The sequence below is a fragment of the Bos mutus genome, chromosome 23, assembly GCF_027580195.1.
Source record: "Bos mutus isolate GX-2022 chromosome 23, NWIPB_WYAK_1.1, whole genome shotgun sequence".
In the NCBI taxonomy this organism is placed as follows: domain Eukaryota; kingdom Metazoa; phylum Chordata; class Mammalia; order Artiodactyla; family Bovidae; genus Bos; species Bos mutus.
This window is the reverse complement of record NC_091639.1, coordinates 22,378,807-22,397,426: the sequence shown is the minus strand read 5'-3', so window position 1 is coordinate 22,397,426 and position 18,620 is coordinate 22,378,807. Positions and strand designations below refer to the sequence as shown.

At 51.1% G+C, this 18,620-nt stretch overlaps 1 protein-coding gene across 1 annotated transcript; it reads left to right on the top strand.

Annotated features, from left to right (window-relative positions):
* Positions 1–336: 336 nt before the first annotated feature.
* On the top strand, positions 337–18,129 carry TRIM26 (tripartite motif containing 26). The gene is given in 9 exon segments (XM_070361437.1): positions 337–468; positions 8,245–8,562; positions 8,565–8,731; positions 8,896–8,991; positions 10,261–10,491; positions 14,703–14,725; positions 15,200–15,315; positions 15,556–15,588; positions 16,117–18,129. Coding segments are annotated over 8 exon segments (1,617 nt in total). The 5' UTR covers positions 337–468; positions 8,245–8,294; the 3' UTR covers positions 16,800–18,129.
* The last annotated feature ends 491 nt before the right edge of the window (positions 18,130–18,620 follow it).

The window sequence follows — 18,620 nt, the reverse complement described above, 5'->3', positions numbered from 1 at the left end:
AATGCCCTCCCGGTGGGGCGGAAATCGGGAGGCGGGGAGGGTTTCACCCATTGCAGAGTCCTACAAAGGGGTCTCATGAGGCCTTAAGTTTCGCCTTCTTCCACCCTGCAGAGCAGGTGCGCGCACCACGCGCCAAACTCAATACAGCAGCCGCTAAACCTAGGCTTTGCACCATTTCAGTTTCGGTTTCTCTGACCCTGCAGTCCCACCCTCCGCGACGGCCTGGGGATTTGCCCAGTGATCAGTGACGTAAGGGAGCTAAGGCTCCCATTGGGAGGCGGCGTTCAGCAGCGACCAATCCGGGTGCGGGTCCGGGGAAATCTCGGTGGAGGGCTCCGGAAAGCCGGGAGATTACCGGGCGGGGACGCGCGGTCGCCCTGGGTGCAGGCGGTGGAGCTCGACCCGGAACTGACCGCTGAGGGAAAGATCGACCCCAGCTCGGGATTCGCGGCCCGGAGCTGGGGACCGGTGAGTAGGGGGTGCCCGGTGAGAAATGCTGCAGAGCAGCAGTCACACACGCGCCCCGGGGTCCGAGCGGCCGAACGTGGCCGCGCGGGCAGAATGGGGCCGGGCTGTCTGGCGCGCTCGGAAGAAGGGTGAAGTTCGCGCCGTCCTCCCTGCCGGCCTAATCCTCCTGCTTGGCTTGGGCCTCCATTCGCTCTCTCCTCGTGGGTCTTCCTCGCTTTCTCGTGTCCAGCTCGGGCACCCATCCATTCTTGTCTCCAGATGACGGTCTCGTTTCTTGGAGCCGTGTAAACTGCCAGTCTGGCCCCAGGACCAAAGTCATGGTGTTTTTTGTTTTGTTTTGTTTTTTAATTGGTCAGAATAAACCGGTTTAGCCACGTATACCTGGAGCTTTGCATTCACTCCTTCCTCTGGCCCATTAGTTCAGCATTTTCCCTGCTGCTTTTCACCCTTAGAAAAGTGAGTAAATTTATCTTTGTGGAGCAAAGGAGAAGCAAACACCTCCAAATTCCCAGTACATTATAGAGTTTGGCACTACGACGGTTTGTGCGCGCTTCCCGAGAATGATATTGGTTCATTCAACAACAAATATCAATGTCAGGGACCCTGAGCTAAAAATCAAGATTCTTAGAGTTACCCCTGCCCCAAGTTTAAAAGAATCAACTGTTTAAAAAATTGACTTTATTTTGTACCTCAAATTGTAATTCCGTTTTTTTTTAATAGACTTTATTTTTTAGAACAGTTTTAGATTTATAGAAAAATTGGGAAGCTAGTACAGAGTTCCCAGTACCCCCAAACCTTTCCCCCATTCATTTATCAATATCTTACATTAATATGGAACATTTCTTAATGATTAGTGAACCTGTACTGATACATTATTATTGGCCAACATACATACAGAATTCACATTTTCATAGTTTTTACCTAAGTACTTTTTTTGTCTCATCATTCTACCCAAGTTACCATATTCTAATTAGTTCTCATTATGCTCCCCTTGGCTGTGGCAGTTTCTCAAACTTTTTTTATAATCTTGAGAGTTTGGAAAATACTCCTTATATATATTATATTATGTTATATTATAGGCTGCCCCTAAGACTGGCTTACGGGTTCTGGGAGGAAGACCACAGAGGTAGATTGCCATTTTCATCACTTCACATCAAGGGAACATGCTTTAGGACTTGATGCTGGTCTTGATTACCTGGCTGAGGCAGTGCTTGTCAGGCTTCTCCATTGTAAACTTTCTCCTCCCCCCTCCCCCACTCCTCCCTGCCATACTGTACTCTTTGGAGAGTAGTCAGACCCTGTGCAGAGGAGTGGGGAGTGTGCTCCACCCTCCTTAAGGGCAACTCTGTACCTGTGTTATTTGCAATTCTTCTGCATGAGAGATTTGTCTCTTTTGCCTTATTTATTAAGTTATTCATTTATTTTTATCAGTGTGGGCTCATGGATATTTATTTTATACTCAGGGTTATAATTCAGTACTACTTAGTTTTGTTGCAGCTTTAGCCACTGGGAGCTCTTTTCGGTTAGCTCTTGTGCTCCTTTCTAGGATGTATTTTTATAGCGTATTTTGCTGTTGAGAACACTTTTCACTTGTGTGACCTCACATGAAGTCAGCTTGGCAAACTTGACATTATTCTTTCTTGTTAAGCGGTAAGGAAACTGAGGAGCAGAATGTGGCTTCTTAGATGTCACTTCCCCCAAAGTGGGGAGGGAGTGACAGGCTGGGCTCAGACCGCTGCAGAAGACCCTGCGACTGCAGTGGAGAGCCCATAGTTGGAATTGAGGCTTCTTGGGGTGACTTCAGACTAGGCTCTGAATAGAAAAATACATGGAGAATGGGAAGAAATTAATTTTGAAAAGCAAAGGCTTATTGGCTGGCATCCAGAATGAAGGACTCTGCTTGCAATGCGGGAGACCGGGATTCGATCCCTGGGTCAGGAAGATCCCTTGGAAAAGGAAATGGCAACCCACTCCAGTATTCTTGCTTAGATAATTCCATGGACAGAGGAACCTCGTGGGCTACAGTCCATGGGGTAGCAAAGAATTGGACACTACTGAGCAAGTAACACTCACTCACTTACTCAGAGTGAGTTCAAATTTGCCAGGTTGGTAGAAGTGCAGTGACCCTCCCCACCCCCCCACTCCCAAACTATATGCGTGAAGAGAGGAAAGCTGGGCCAGGAGTGTCTAATCTGAGGGGAGCCCTTGGAGCCTCCTGCTGAAATGAGATTGCAAAGTGGGAAGGGGAGTGTGTTGACGGGAGAATGAAGAAGATATGGGACTCTGGAATCATAGGATAACATTTAGCCTCACAAACATTTACAGACTTTGTGTCTAATATTGAAGATATGGAAAGATCAGTGAGACATGACCCTTGGGTTCACATCCTGCTTGGGAGAAAGATGGGTAAAAATATCAATTAGGAAGCAGTGTGACTGTAGCTATAATAACAGCGTCTGTAGGAGCTTCCTGAGGGAGGGAATTCATTCAGCTCAGAGGTGGGATGGTCACTGGTAGGACCACAGATACTGGGGCATATCTAATTCAGGCTTTCAAGGATGAGCTGGAGCTGACAAACTCATGTACAGGAGCATGGGGTGGGGAGTAGGGGTGGTGAAGAAGGGGCTGTCTTTCTGGCTCACTGTCTCTAACATTAGGCTGAAGCAGGATTCAGGCCTGGTTGGTAAGTGGGGCCCAGATTATAGGGGGCCTGCGTGTCCTGCAGTACAGCTTTGACCTCAGGAGTTTTGAAGCAGGAGGGTGACAAGATGAATTGCACATGTTGGATGACCCTGGCAGCATTTTATACAAGATAAATGCTACGTTTCATCAAATCTAAGATGTCATCCATTGTTTTATGTTTCACATAGAAAAAACCTTTTGCCAGTTATATTGTGGCATGTCAGTGACCACATTTGAAAGATGTAAATGTGTGATGACATAGGTGTCTCAACTTTGATGTAAAGTAGTAACTCCCTAGCTGGTGGCTTAGGGCCCTCCTGCCTCTGGAGGTTGAATAAGACTGTCTCCACCTCACTAACCCATAGTTGTTGATTTCACTGACTCCGTTTATGATCTTGAAAAAACTAAATTTGTTAAACTGGCTTTTTCCTGCCTAATGGCCAGTTGTCAAAATGAAAGAAACCAATTTGGTGACTCTTGATCTCAGCAGTGACTTTATGTTGCACAGTAAAAATGCTGGTGTCTCCAGTTTACCTGGTTCCATGGAATCACAGCCAGCTTCCGGTTTATTGAAGGGACAGAGGACCTGTCCACCCTGAGCAGAGGTGAATGGCCTCTGGTAGAAGGTAGTTCATGAAATGACTTCCTCAGGTTTCAGAATTCTCATTTGGGTAAAGGGAGTAGGGTGGACCGTGCCATTGTGAAGACTTTTTCTGGCTCTTATTTCTATGGTTCTGTCCTTCCGAGAGCCAGGAATGGCAAGGAGAGTGATAGTTTTACCCCTTATTGTGGACATCTGTTGAGATCATCAGGCTATGCTGAAGGCACAAGTGATAGAAAGGGCAGAATCACAGGGGAGCGTGATAAGCTAGGGAGGGGTTTGCCAGAGGGTCAGTTTTGTGTTGGCTCGAAAGGGCTGGCTATGAGGTGTGAGTGGGTGTTCAGGTCCACCCGCTCTCGTACAGGAACCGCACTGCCTGTCGAATGTGAGGAGAGGGTGCTTTCACTCAGCATCAGCAGTAACACGTGCCCCTTCTGTCAGCACACTCCTGTTTACAAAGCCCTTCCATTGAGATGACCTCATTGGCGCCTCCTGACAAAGGAGCTGGTATTAGGGCCAGTTGTGCAGCTTGCCTGGGCGAACAAGGGAGTGTAGTGGACTGGGCCGAGGCGTCAGCACCAGACACTGCATCCTTGCCACGTGCTGTTGGGCAGGTTGCTTCCCTCTGTGAACCTCAGTTTCCTGAGAAGAGTATCCTGAGCGTTAAATAACATGAGGTGCGTAAATGGCCAGTAAGGTGGATCCTACAGAAATACTGTCACCAAGACATTGTCAGTCACCAGGCTGTTGAACCTAAACCTGAACCTGGATTCAACCCAAGGTTTACACCTTGGATCTTACATGTTTTCAGCAATGCCAGAGTAAGCTGTCTTCAATATTTGTTATGCATTTGTGATGGAGTCTATATAATGAAGCAATGGGATTGAACATAGAAATGTACCGTGTTTCTTTTATTAGTTTCAGCAGACTGTCAAACAAATGCATATGCAATTAGCATTGCCTTCCAGTCCTCTGAATTTGATCGTTTGTTCAGCACTTGTGTCTTGAGCTTCTACAAGTGTCAGACACAAACATCTCTCTATTGTGATTTCCAGGGTCTTTAGTAGTTACAGACCCTTGTACAGATTATTTTAAGAAGGATGGAAAATTCTAGCCCCTCACCTCAGAATTTTTCAGATTTTTATTTTTTCTTGTTGAACTATTTAAAAGTAAGTTGTAGTGGTATTATATTATACATGTGCATGAGTGCTCAGTCGTCCAGTCATGTCCAATTCTTTGTGACCCCATGGATTGATTGTAGGCCACTAGGCTCCTCTGTCCATGGAATTTTTCAGGCAAGAATACTGAAGTGGGTTGCCATTTCCTACTCCAGGGGATCTTCCTGACCCAGGGATCGAACCCGCATCTCTTACATCTCCTGTATCGGCAAAGTTCTTGGCGGGTTCTTTACCACTAGCAACACCTGGAAAGCCCCTGTGCAGTCCTAAATCCTGTAGCATGCATAGCCTAAAAATACGGACATTCTCATACATAACTTTAATAAATGCCATTAAAAATCAATAATAATTTCTCAGTATGATCCGAAACCCAGTCTTTAGTCAAGTTTCTCCTAATTGTCCCCAAAGTGTTTTATAACTTTTTAAAAAAGCCAAGATCCAATCAAAGTTTTTGCATTTGGTTGTTATTTCCCTTTAGTCTCTTTGTATCAAGAACAATCCTGCTTTATTGTTCATAGCTTGACTTTTTAGAAGACCATGCCAGTTGTCTTGGGGAATGTCTCATGTTCTCGATTTATCTGATTATTTCCTGATGATGTGGTTTATAGCTCATCTCTGTCCCTTTGTATTTTTGGTAAACTGAAAGTTAGGTCGAAAGATTTGATTCATTCTCGTCAAACACTTTTGGCAGGGCTACTGCAAAGGTGACATTTTACAATTCCTGTGGCACCACACTGAGAAACATATGCCAGTCTGTCCCTTTATTGGCGATGCTGGATTTGGTCACTGGCTGAAGCCATCACCAGATCTCCCTTAGCAAGCTACATTAGGGAGTAACCCACTGGGCGGTACCTTGGCACCATGGTACCATCCTGTCCCCTGGTACCCTTCATCTCATGGTTTTAGCATCAGATGATGATCCTTGTCTTATATAGTGGGGGTTGCAAGATGATGTTTTTCTAATTCTATTATCCCTCCTACACTTTTTCACTGGTGTTCTTCCATAATCCTTGGACAGGTTTGTTCGTCTAGTACATATGCGATCATTCATATAATGTTGGGGGTTTAAAGATGCATCAAAGTCCAGCATGGAGCCTGGGTTAAGAATCCCTGCTCCAAGTGATGAGGGTATCAGGTTTTGTGTAGACTGGGAGCCATAGCTATGCTCTTCATAGTCATTTGCAACAGAATTAATTTCCCAGCCCTAAAGATAAACACATGTCATCCCCATTACCACAAAAGAAACAAATAACCTCAACCTTTGAGCTTTCAAGCCCCTAGCAAAGTGATTGCTGAAGGGCTCCAGTGCCCACAGGAATCACCAACACTGCCGCCCACCAGTCCCAACCTTGTGTTGGGACGACAGACGATGAGATGGCTGGATGGCATCACCAACTTGATGGATGTGAGTTTGAGCAAGCCCTAGGAGTTGGTGATGGACAGGGAAGCCTGGTGTGCTGCAGCCCATGAGGTCGCAGAGAGTCAGACATGACTGAGCAACTGAACTGAACCTTGTGTTACATTTCCAAGTGCCGGGTTAGGCTCACTTCCTCAACAGACAAACCAGGGAGTTGCACCAGGCAATTCCTAGACTTTATACCATCCTTATTAACATTCTAAAAACTTTATTACCTGCATTTACCAGTTAAATTCTTATTTCATTTGAGCTTTGTAGGTACAGGTCTTTTCCACACCTGTTACATCCCTTAAAGTCACACATTTCTAAATCTGTTGGAGCTTCTAGTTGGAGTTAATTGTCAGTAGTAAAATAATCCCTTACATTTGTACAGTACTTTCACTTTATAAAGCACTTTTTATATACTGCTGTGTTAGATCCTCAAGTAGACTTTGTATTCCTGTGTTGTTTTCTCTTTGGGGCTTTATTTCTAGCTCATTCGTGTCAGTACGTGAAAGAAATTGAAGGTCACTGAACTCTGTTGTAATGAACTTTCATGTACATAATAAGTAATCAGATTGATTTGCCTGTGGTTCCAAGGGCTTCATTCCAGCCTGGCAGTTACCTGTGTGCCCTGTCTGCTGGCTGTCTTCCCAGAGACTGCTCCGGTGGCCTACCATGGGTCTCTCCACAAGACTTTAACTCTGGAGCCCATGTGTCACCGTGGCGTTTCATCCACTTCCTCTCTTGCTGCCAATTTAAATTTCCACTCTTGCTTTTCTTGTGCTTTGAATACGCACTGGATTTGGGAGCCAAGGGTTCTGGATTCTTCTAGATTCCCCCTCAATACCACGCTTATGCCTAATACTTGTAGCATAATTCTTTTACTCAATCCATGTAGAAACCCCTTGAAGGTAAGTATGACTCTCCCCATTTTATGGATGGATAAACTGAGGCTCAGAGTACTTAAATGAGTTTTCTCTTGTCACACCGTGTAAGGGCAGGAGGCAGCTGTTGGTTTAGGTGTGCTGAGGCTCCTAACCTCAGACAGGAGGTGCACCAAGGCTGCAGAGGTAAACAGAACTAAAGTCCTCTGTGCTCAACTTCTGTGCTCCCTCTGAGGGCCACGCTCTCATCCGCACATCCCTGTCAGAGCCACCTGAAGGTTCCTCCCACGTTGGTTTCAGTCATGCTTGTTAGCAACCAGGCCAGCTGCATGGAGGGGCACAGCTAAGACCAAGTCCATTGTGGCCTGGCAGTGCTCTGCCAGCAGACTGCGTAGGTAGGGACCAACTCTCTAGGGCAAGTGAACCCAGTCAAAAACTCACACAGCCCAAGGAAACATCTATAAAGGAGGACACCTGAACTCAACCTCTTGATGCTCCTTGAGTCTTAGTAAAGAACCTCAGGGTACTTAGTCTTTGCAACCTGAAGTCTGCAGGGCAAACAAAGGAGTCTCTTGACTCTGTCAAGGCCCCTCATGAACAGTTGTGCAGCCCATGCACAGCACAAGTCAGGGAGCACTGTGCACATAGTAGGTGTTGTGGATTTGTATATTATGACAGTTCAGCAGGTAGTTATCTGGTGTCTTGTTCTCATAATCGGTGCATTAGAGCAATTTTCCAGCAGATGGAAGGAAAGGGTCTGGAGATAGGAGTGTGTTGCCAAGAGTACGGCATGGGCTGGTACCTGCACTGCTCTCCCTTCTTCCCAGCTACACACTCTGGGCCTCAGTTTCCTCATCTGTAAAATGAGGGCATTGGACTTGAGGATCAGTAAGGTCCTTTCCCTCTGATTCTGGGGGAGCCTCATAGGAGCTGCAGTTGACTGGTCGATTGCTTGGGCACGCAGCCCCATGTGAGGCTGCCACTCCTGCCCCTCTGCTGGGCCTGCTGTTGACTCCGTGTCTGGTCCCCAAGGAGGAGAAATCCCAGCCGGTGAACAGGGGCCCCTCTGAGTTCGGGATACCATGGCTGCATCGGCACCGCTGCGGAGTCTGGAAGAGGAGGTGACCTGCTCCATCTGCCTCGATTACCTGCGGGACCCAGTGACCATTGACTGTGGCCACGTCTTCTGCCGCAGCTGTACCACTGACATCCGCTCCATCTCAGGGGGCCGCCCCGTCTGCCCCCTGTGCAAGAAGCCTTTTAAGAAGGAGAATATCCGGCCAGTGTGGCAGCTGGCCAGCCTGGTGGAGAACATTGAGCGGCTGAAGGTGGACAGGGGCCGGCAGCCAGGGAGGCGGCCCAGGAGCAGGCGGACGTGAGGCTGTGCGAGCGGCACCGGGAGAAGCTGCACTACTACTGCGAGGACGACGGCAAGCTGCTGTGTGTCATGTGCCGGGAGTCCCGGGAGCACAGGCCGCACTCGGCCGTCCTGGTGGAGAAGGCGGCCCAGCCCCACAGGGTAAGCCCTCCGCTCCCCCGCAGGGAGGGATGCTCTGCTCGGCACCCACCCGGAGGCGAGGCCTGGCGCAGGCCCCTTGGAAGGCTTCTTGTTGGCCAGGGACTTGGCCCGAGCCCACCCTCCTGCCTCAGCCCAGAGCATCCCCACTGCTTGTCTTTCTGCAGGAAAAAATCCTGAACCACCTGAGTACCCTAAGGAGAGACAGAGACAAAATTCAGGGCTTTCAGGCCAAGGGCGAAGCTGATATCCTGGCTGCGCTGGTAAGTGAGGCTGTCAAGGGAGAGAGAACCCTAAGGCAGGTATCAGCCGTGCAGATCAGGAGCTCTTGAGCTTGCAGAGACACAGCTGGGAGGCTGCTGGCTCCCTGGGAGAGGAGCCCCGACCGGACTGGCAGTGGGAGACCTGGGTTTTGGCCCACGCCCTGCCAGTCTGAGGTCTGCGGGCTTGGCCTGCTTCCTCATCTCACAAGTGAGGGGGTTGCCTGGATGTCGGCTAAGGTCCCTTCTGTGATTCACCTCAGCTGCAGGGCCTGTTTGCTCAGCAGAGTCAGGGTGTGAGGAACTGAGGAAGGCCTGGCTTTGTCCTTCCTTTCAAAGAGCGGGAGACATGATTCCTGAGAGTGAGGGGAGCCAGAGGGTTTGGAAGGAGGGAACTGGCTCCAGGAGGAGAACTGAGAGGGGTGGGCTTGGCCAGGCCTGACCAGCTCTGAGGACGCTGTGTGCAGTGAGTCCATGGTTGCCTGTAGTTAGAAAACAGAGGCAGCACATCGAGTGCTTGGTTAGAGAGGTGATCAGGAAGGGAAAAAACTGATAGGAGATTCCAGTTTTCTGGGGCAGAGTCTGTTGGGGAAGTGGGCACTGGAGGGTGGAGGGCTGTTGGGGCCAGTCCATGCAGTGAGCAGGTGGGCCCCGGGAGAGGCACGGTGAGGCAGGAGACAGCCCAGCCCGAGCAGTGCCTCCAGGCGCCCCGTGTGCGAAGATGCTGACCAGGTTCCAGCCTGGACTCAGCAGGGAGATTGGGAGACAAGAAAGAACGTGGTCCCGGTCGAAGACATTCCAGAGTTTCACTGAGGAAAGAGGAGATAGTCCTGTGTGGCAAGGGTAGTGTGCACGCAAATATTTTACACGTACTGGGGAGGATTCTGAAGAGAGGGTTAGTCAGGCTTGAATAAAATTAGTCGAGGGAAACGTCCTGGAAGAGGCAGCACACGCCAGTTGGAAACTGTGTTGACTCATAGTGTTGTTCAGAGGGCCCCGCAGAACATACTGGTTTACCTAGAAGAGCTGATGGTAGGCACTCAGGCTTCCAGTCCCGTGAGGGGACTGACCTGGCTGACTTATATGTCTTTCCTGAGGAAAGGAGGTTGGCCCAGGAAGGCTCCAAGCCCCTTCCAGCCCAGACACTGTAGAACTCATGAATGGGGTTAGCGAAGGCGAAGAGCCAGCGTGTGTACTCCACGCCAAATCCTGGAGGGGTCTTCCCCTCTGGGGCGGCGGTGTCACCCCCTTCTCCCCCTTCCTACCCTGCAGAAGAAGCTCCAGGACCAGAGGCAGTGCATCGTGGCTGAGTTTGAGCAGGGCCACCAGTTCCTGAGGGAGCGGGAGCAGCACCTGCTGGGCCAGCTGGCGAAGCTGGAGCAGGAGCTCACAGAGGGCAGGGAGAAGTTCAAGACCAGGGGCGTCGGGGAGCTTGCCCGGCTGGCACAGGTCATCTCCGAGCTGGAGGGCAAGGCGCAGCAGCCAGCTGCAGAGCTCATGCAGGTGAGAGACCTCCCCGGGGCAGGGAGCCGGGAGACCAGGACAGCAGGCATGGCCCTGCCTCTCCCTCAGGGGACCTTAGAGAGTCTCTTCTTCCCCAGGCCTCCGTTTTCTCATCTAGGCATGGAGACGATGATCCTTATCCCCACCACTCACTGTGGCGATTGCATGAGCGTAAAATGAGACAGTTGGCACGGTGTCACTTCAAAAAGTAAACTTTCTACGAGCAAGAGTTTACAGTCTTGAGAAGTGCTATAGAAATGGAGGAGAAGCTTATTAGTATTTTCATTACTGTCCTTCATTCTCATTACTGCTGTCACGAGCCTGTCTTCCAAAGTCACTGGCAGATGCTGGTTAGGGGGAGGCTTTTTATGGTTCTGGAGATGAAGAAGTCTGTGGGGTTGGGGGTGGCTGAGGGATGGCTGAACGGCGGCTTCTCTTAAGAACCCAGAGGATCTGTAGGAGATGGGCAGCTGGGGAAGGGAGTCAGAAGGCAGAGGTTTTCTCTGGGCCTGTGACATCAGCCTCGGGGAATCGGGTGGAGAGCAGGCAGGGTGCCTCTGGGGCACCTCCTGGAGGAGGCAGCTTTGATGCTGAAAAAGGGAGGGTCATGGGTTGGAGTCATGGATGGTTGCTAAGTTGAAATGACACCACAACCCCTTCTACCGGGAGCCTCCCAAAGGAGTCACACTGCCTTGAACAGGGCTTTGAACTGCCTTTGGGTGGAGCATGTGTGATCCCTCTGCCCCCGACCCCACAGGCCGGGAGAAGGCCTGTATAATGAGCTCCTTTACTTGCATGGTGCGGGGTGGCTGGTCTGTCTGTCGGCAGCGGGACTACCCAGGACGTCTAGGGAAATGCTGGCCCTGGCCTGTGGCAGGCAAGCCAGTGGCGGGACGTCAGGGGAGATGGTGAGGCCCCCAGGTACGTGTGCCGTACAGGTGGCCCCTGCCTGCCTCTCTGTCATTGTGGATTCTGACTCAAGCATTATGAACTCTTCCGCTCCAGCCCTCAGTGATGAAGTCTCAGAGGACCAGAGGGTGGAAGAGTTCGTCCCAGGCTGTGGGGCAGATCAGGAAGTGAGTCAGAGCTCCAGCCCGGGTGTCCTGACTCCCAGGCCTCCGGCCTCTTGCTCTTCTTTTCTCTCACTTTGTCCAGAATGTCTCTCTGGCTCCTTCCTTTCCTCCTCTGTCATTCTGTTCCCTCAGGTTTGTCTCTCTGACTAGATCACTTGCTGTCTCCCCTCTCCCTCTCTCCCTCCCCTTCAGGGGTGCACATCCTTCCTCTCCCCACAGCGGCCAGCCACTGCCACCGTGTGGGTATGCACTTGTTGTGCAACAGAGAGGGGCACAGCTAGGGTGCTGGGGCGCGGGGATCTGGTTGCGTCTGCCCAGAGGGGAGCTTCTCCCCAGTCCTCCTGGAAGAGCTTTGTGGACCGACAGAGGCCCAGCCTTCAGAGCCTCTGAGACCACTCAGATAGAAGGCACCCCTGGGGCTGGGTGGGAGGGGAGAGGGAGAGAAAGTGGGTGTCTGCTGGAGGTCAGCACGGGAGTGTGGTGCTGGTGAGTTTTGTCAGTGTGTGTTTGGGTCTGCCTTTGCTGAAGGGAATGGGACAGCTAACTCCTGCCCTGGCGTTAGTATTTCCCCAGAGATGACTGTCAGTGGACAGTAAGGATGAGGCCCTACTAAGATGGGGGTCCTGATCCAAAATCTGGTAAAGAAATAGAGGTGAGGGACAAGCAGCAGGACAGGAGATAAATACAGAGGCCTTTTGACAGAGGTGATAGAACAGGAAAGATCTCTGGAGCGGCACTGTCAGGAGGAGGTTTAAGGGAGCTAGGGGAAGTGGGGGCACCTCGAGGGTACCAGGAACCAGCTCCCTGGTTCAGCCCAGGGTGGGCCTTGCAGGGTCGAGTGGCAATTGGTGACTCTGCCTTCCACTGTTGGGGGCCATCCACACCCATGAAGAACCTTCAGATTCTTACTACCCAGCATTGCTGTGACTCCTGCCCCAGGCTTGCTGCTCTGACTGCCTCTTTCACCACAGCCCCAGGAGCTGGAGGTGGTGGGGGAGGCCTCCAGGAGCCATGGGCAGGTGGCTTCCCTGTGGAGGCCCCGTGTGTGAGGCTGCAGGTCATCTCAGGACTTTCAGGTCTCCCCTTGTGCAGCCTTTGGGAGATGGGCTCCTGCACTGGTGCTCTGGGCCCCGTCCTCTCTGGGTGGCTCACAGCCTGCCCTTAGATGAGCCTCAGTCTCTCTCTGTGAGACTGCAGTAGTAACTCCTGTGTCCCACCATGCACCCTCTTCGCTCCCTAATCCTGCCCACCTCCTGCCCATTTATTTGCCTTTTTATGCCACGTATCCCTTGCAGCTCAGCTGGTAAAGAATCCTCCTGTAATGCAGGAGGCCTGGGTTTGATCCCTGGGTTGGAAAGATCCCCTGGAGAAGGGAAAGACTGCCCACTCCAGTATTCTGGTCTGGAGAATTCCACAGGCTGTATAGTTTATGAGGTCGCAAAGAGTCGGACACGACTGAGCGACTTTTACTTTCCTGGCAGAGCTGTTGTCTCAGATTTATCACCACTCTGGAACTGGCTTGGACTTGTTTTGAGGGGCCGAGTAGACGGGCAACAAGTCTCTGGGCAGTTGCTTCATGGTGGCACACCCATGTAGCTCTCACCTGTTTGATGGCCTCTTGGGAGCAAGACCCCAAGTTCTTCCTGAGAATTTGCTGAAACAGTCTGTGATTTCATTTGTTTCCCAAATTTCACTCTCTCAGAGGTCACTCTGCCCCCACCCTTACCCAGTACCCCTCCAGGCTACTCTCTTCCTGTAGCACTCATCACTTAATGGCATCATCTAATGGATTTGTTAGGTTGATTCTTTGCTCTCTGCTTACCCCTGTTAAGAGATTTGTGTCTCTTTTTTCTTGCTCTATCCCCACTTCTGGAGTGGCACCTGACACACAGGAAGCACTTAATATTTGTGGAATACATGAAAGGAAAGCAAAAATTAAACAAAAAATAAAAAAATAAAGTGTTATGGAGGCTTTAGCTCACAAAAAGGAAATGACCAGCATCTCACAAGAACCGCCTCCCCATTCTACCATGTCCCGCCACTCAGGTAGCACCATTCTCCATCCTGCACAGACTGTGGCCTGTCCGTAGTTGTCCTTTACCAGTATGCCCAGTCTGTCCCACACCTGGTGTGTGCTGCCTCCCTGGCCACACTGTACTGCCCTAGTCAGGGCATCATTACTCTTGCCGGTCCACAAAACAGTCTCTAATCTGCCCCCCATGTTGGCATTGCTTCTTTTAATCCATTCTGTACAGGATGGCCAAGAGCTTGATCACTTAGGATTTTGGCTAGCTGCTATACCAAACAAATTATTTCTCTCCCAGTGACAGTTCAGACATGAGGGGTCTAGAGCTGTCAGGGCAGCTGTCCATGTGGTCAGCCAGGGAGCTGGTCACTTTCATCTGGTGGCTTCACTAACCTTAAGGGATGTTGTCCTCAGCTGTGTAGCCAAAGTTGGGCTCACCCTTGTTTCCAAACCTGAACCAAGCAAAAAGGGGAAGAAGAATGAATTTTTTTTTTTAAGGGCACAACCCCAAAATTATAGCCATTGCTTCCTTTTACATCCCATTGGCTAGAACTTAGTCACATGACCACACCTGGTTACAAAGAGATCTGGGAAATGTAGTCTTTGGTAATGCTCTGCCCAGCTGTTACTTCACAGATTCTGTTACTACAAGGAAGAAGGGGAGAATGGATTCTAGAGGGTTCTTAGCAGTCTCAGTCACTTTGAAGCAGATCACATACAATAACTCCCCTATTTGAAACTCTTTGGTGGCTTTCTTCTGAATGTGGCACAGAATTTGAACTCCTTACTGTGCCTGCCCAGCCCTGCATGATTCAGCCCCTGCCACCTTTGCCAAGCCCTTGCGCACCCTGCTTTCCTGCCACTCTTCACACCTGAGCACAAGTGTCATCCTCTCAGAGAAATTGGCTCAGTCATCCCCTGGCCCCCCTCCATTCACTCTGTCATTGTGATTATTTTGTTTGTTTTCTGTTTTATCCTTTGCTGCCGCTAGAATGTCAGCTTCATAAGGAAAAAACTATTTGTTCATTGATGCAGCCTGGTCTCTAATAGTGTTGATACATATGAACGAAGTGTTTAATTCACACTGATGCTTGTACTTTCTTCCCTTCCAGGACACCAGAGACTTCTTAAACAGGTAACAGAGTTTCGTTTTCACAGTGTGCCTCATTCCCTTGTGCCCGTGTCCCTTCCCTTGTTCCTTGGCCATGATCCAAATTAGTAGCATGTGATACAGGGTTAGACGTACCCACATCCCAGGGTTCATCACAATGACCTTGTCTCCTGGAAGCAAGTGCACATCCTTGAGAACTGGTGGAGACTTGGTCTGTACTAGGGCAAGTTCTCTGTGTAATCTCCACTCCTGGGCCCACTATCCGCGTCTGCGACCGGACAGGATGGTTCAGGGACACACCTTGGTAGACAAAAGGGCTCTGGATGTTGAGTCTGCTGGTGGTCGTCAGTCCTGGCTCAGCCTTGGACTGAGTACCTTTGAGGGCCTGTTTCTCTGTTACCTGGGATAATCATACCTATCCCTCCTCCTTCATAAATTGTCACAAAGATTGAGAGAAGTGTAAGAGGAGCTAAGTAACAGGTTTGTCTGTCATCTCAGGTATCCACGGAAGAAGTTCTGGATTGGGAAACCCATTGCTCGAGTAGTTAAAAAAAAGACAGGAGAGTTCTCAGATAAACTTCAGTCTCTGCAACGGGGCCTGCGAGAATTCCAGGGTAAGGGTTGGGGAGGGTCTTGGGGTGGGATCAGGATTGGGTGCTGCTTTGAGAAGAGGGTATCTAGTTCCTTATTGTGTGTCTCTGACCTCATTCCTCTGAGGTCTCCTGGGGTTTTCTTTCTCCATCTTCTTCACAGATGGACCCTTGGCACAAAATTAGTACTGACAATTACTGTGAGAAATAGGCTCCTAAGTTTGCTGAGCTCAAGGGTCATTGCTGTCCATTTTTCCTCTCCAGGGAAGCTGCTGAGAGACTTAGAATATAAGACCGGTGAGTATCCAAAGGGTTGTTCTCAGACAAAGAGTGCTCTCCCCACAGGGTTGTGCTGCCCCCACCTGCCCGCCCTCACGTCCAGCAGGGCGGTCTCCCAGCCGCACATCTGCAGCCCCGCCTTGTATTTTCTGACCCGTCTGCTGCTCTTCAGGTGGGAGGAGAGGCCTCCGCTTGATAGTCTGGCCCCTCCTGCCCCAAGGTTGGTTATTTTGTCCTCAGAAGTCCTGCCACCAGTCCTTTGACTGAGTCCCTGTGACTGACTTCTTCGCATGTGCCTGATCATGTGGCTCCTGTATTCGGAGCAAACTGCCGTGGCTTCGTAAGACCAGAGACCTCTCTGTCCCAGGCCCCATCGTGTGCTCCCTTTGGCCCTGCCTTCACCGCAGACCCACGAGGGGCCTGCTCACACTGCCACAGGTGTGGCACATACCCCTTGGATCATGCAGCGTGGCAGCCCTGCCGTGGAGACTGGGGTCCCCTCCCGGCCTGCTGGTGACACCGTTGCTTCTTCCTCTGTCCCCACAGTGAGCGTCACCCTTGACCCACAGTCGGCCAGCGGGTACCTGCAGCTGTCGGAGGACTGGAAGTGTGTGACCTACAGCGGCCTGTACCAGGGCGCGTACCTGTACCCCCAGCAGTTTGACTGTGAGCCGGGGGTGCTGGGCAGTAAGGGCTTCACCTGGGGCAAGGTCTACTGGGAGGTGGAGGTGGAGAGGGAGGGCTGGTCCGAGGATGAAGACGAGGGGGACGAGGCGGAAGAAGGGGAGGAGGAGGAGGAGGAAGAGGAGGCCGGCTACCGGGACGGATATGACGACTGGGAGACGGACGAGGATGAGGAGTCGCTGGGGGATGAAGAGGAAGAAGCGGAGGAGGAGGAGGAGGAAGTTCTGGAAAGCTGCTTGGTGGGGGTGGCCAGAGACTCGGTGAAGAGGAAGGGAGACCTCTCCCTGCGGCCGGAGGATGGTGTGTGGGCGCTGCGCCTCTCCTCCGCCGGCATCTGGGCCAACACCAGCCCTGAGGCTGAGCTCTTCCCAGCACTGCGGCCCCGGAGAGTGGGCATCGCCCTGGATTACGAAGGGGGCACCGTGACTTTCACCAACGCGGAGTCACAAGAACTCATCTACACCTTCACTGCCACCTTCACCCGGCGCCTGCTCCCCTTCCTGTGGCTCAAGTGGCCGGGAACACGCCTCCTGCTGAGACCCTGAGCCCCAGCTCCAGGCCCACACCCACCGACACTTCTCTTCTCTGGAATCCTGGGCTCTGTGACAGGAGAGGCGGGTCTGGCCAGAGCACCTGGAGCAGGCGAGAGAAGGGGCCCCATGTCCGTTGCCGTTCCCTCCCTGTGGCTGTGGCCCCTTCGGGACCTCTTCAGCGCTCTTCTATCCATCCTGCCCTGGGGCTCTTCTCCCTGCCCCTGGGGTTCCTGTGCTGACTTCCGACTCTGAAGTCCACGAGGGCTCCACCTCCTCCTCCCCACTGCCTTTGACCCAGCTCTGCCCTCCCTCGCCCCAAATGGCATCCCGTACCAGCTGTTCTTGGGAAAGACCAGTTGACTATTACCCCCAAGGCCATTTTACTGCCCTCCAATCCTATGGCTTCCCCTTTGCCCAAATCCCCTTCTGCTGCCTGCCTCCGTAGCACTTTGAGCACACCTCCCGCCACCCCAACTCAGAGTTAAATGTACATGAAAATGTCCCAGGTCAGTTAAGCCGCCTGGAGTGCAAGTAGAAAGCATCTCCTTTTAAGGTACAGGGCAGAGTCCATGCTTCTCTGAGACCAGGGCTGAGGTTTCCATCACTAGGAGGCGGGGCTCCCTGAAGCCATCTGTGGTTTCAGGGGAATTAATCTAGATACATATGTCTTTAGGGTAACAGTTGTGGTCAGTGGTCAGTAAATTATCTGAGTTGGTCCTTGTGAGGAGAGTCTCTAAAAGAATCCAGAATATCCTGCTCTTGGTCGGTTCATATAGAAGCCCTTGTGGGTGCTACAGCGGAATATTAAGTTTCTGTCACTAGCTTTCCTCAATATCCAGATTTTCCTAGGAGTGAGGCTGTGAGAAGGGCAGCAAGGGTCCCCAGCAACGCCCCAGGTCTGCCTGTCGAGAGGGATCACAGCGTATCCTCGTTGCCCATGGGCCCAGCCCCCAGTCCCAGCCTCTGTCCAGGCTCCGCTCATGCCCACAGTTTAGCACAAGCTTGTGCTGAATTACCAGATTACCTCGCAGCCTTTATTCTTATCCATTCCAGGCATTCTGCCAATCTCCCGCTGACTAATTTTAACCCCTCCCCTGCTCTAGGAGACTGTTCCCAGCTGCTGTGGATCTCGGGGTCTCTTAGCTGCCTCATTGTCTGAAGTTGCGCTCTTTGTATATTTCACATGCTGCCTGAGTCACGTGTACATTCTGATTTCTGCCTCTAGTTTTGTAAGCTCATCGAGGACGGATACCATGTCTTCTACTTCTCTTGTATTCTCCATGACACCTAGTTCAGTGCTGCGCACAGAGTAGGTGCTCAATAAAAACTTGCTGAATGAACAGCCTGGATTCATATATATTTAATTGTGACTCAGATATCACCAGACCTTCACAGTCTGTGGCCACACAAAGGTTCCATTGATAGGAACCTTGGCAGTAGGCCAAGGTTTTTCTACAGTGCCTCTTCTGGGTCCTTTAAAACTGCAGCTTTGCTCACTGCCCTCAGCCTGCACACACATGCTGTCATTGCTGGAAGTCCCCAAAGAAGAGCTTCACCTGGGGCACAGACCAGCCAATGCCAAGGTTCCAGCTTGTTCTTCCTCTCCTGCAGTGGTGACCCAGTGCTGAAATCTAGCTTCTGTAGAGCAGGGGCTCCCATGAGAAGGGTGACATCTGTACAGCACCCCCACAATCCTTCCCTGAAAAATAAGAGTGCCCCAACGGAGATATAACCTACAGAGCCAATTCTCCCTCCTTACATTCAGTTGTTTGACCATTTCTTGTCTGCTCTTTTTTGATTTTTTTAAATTGTCATCTAAAAGTAGGAAAGGGA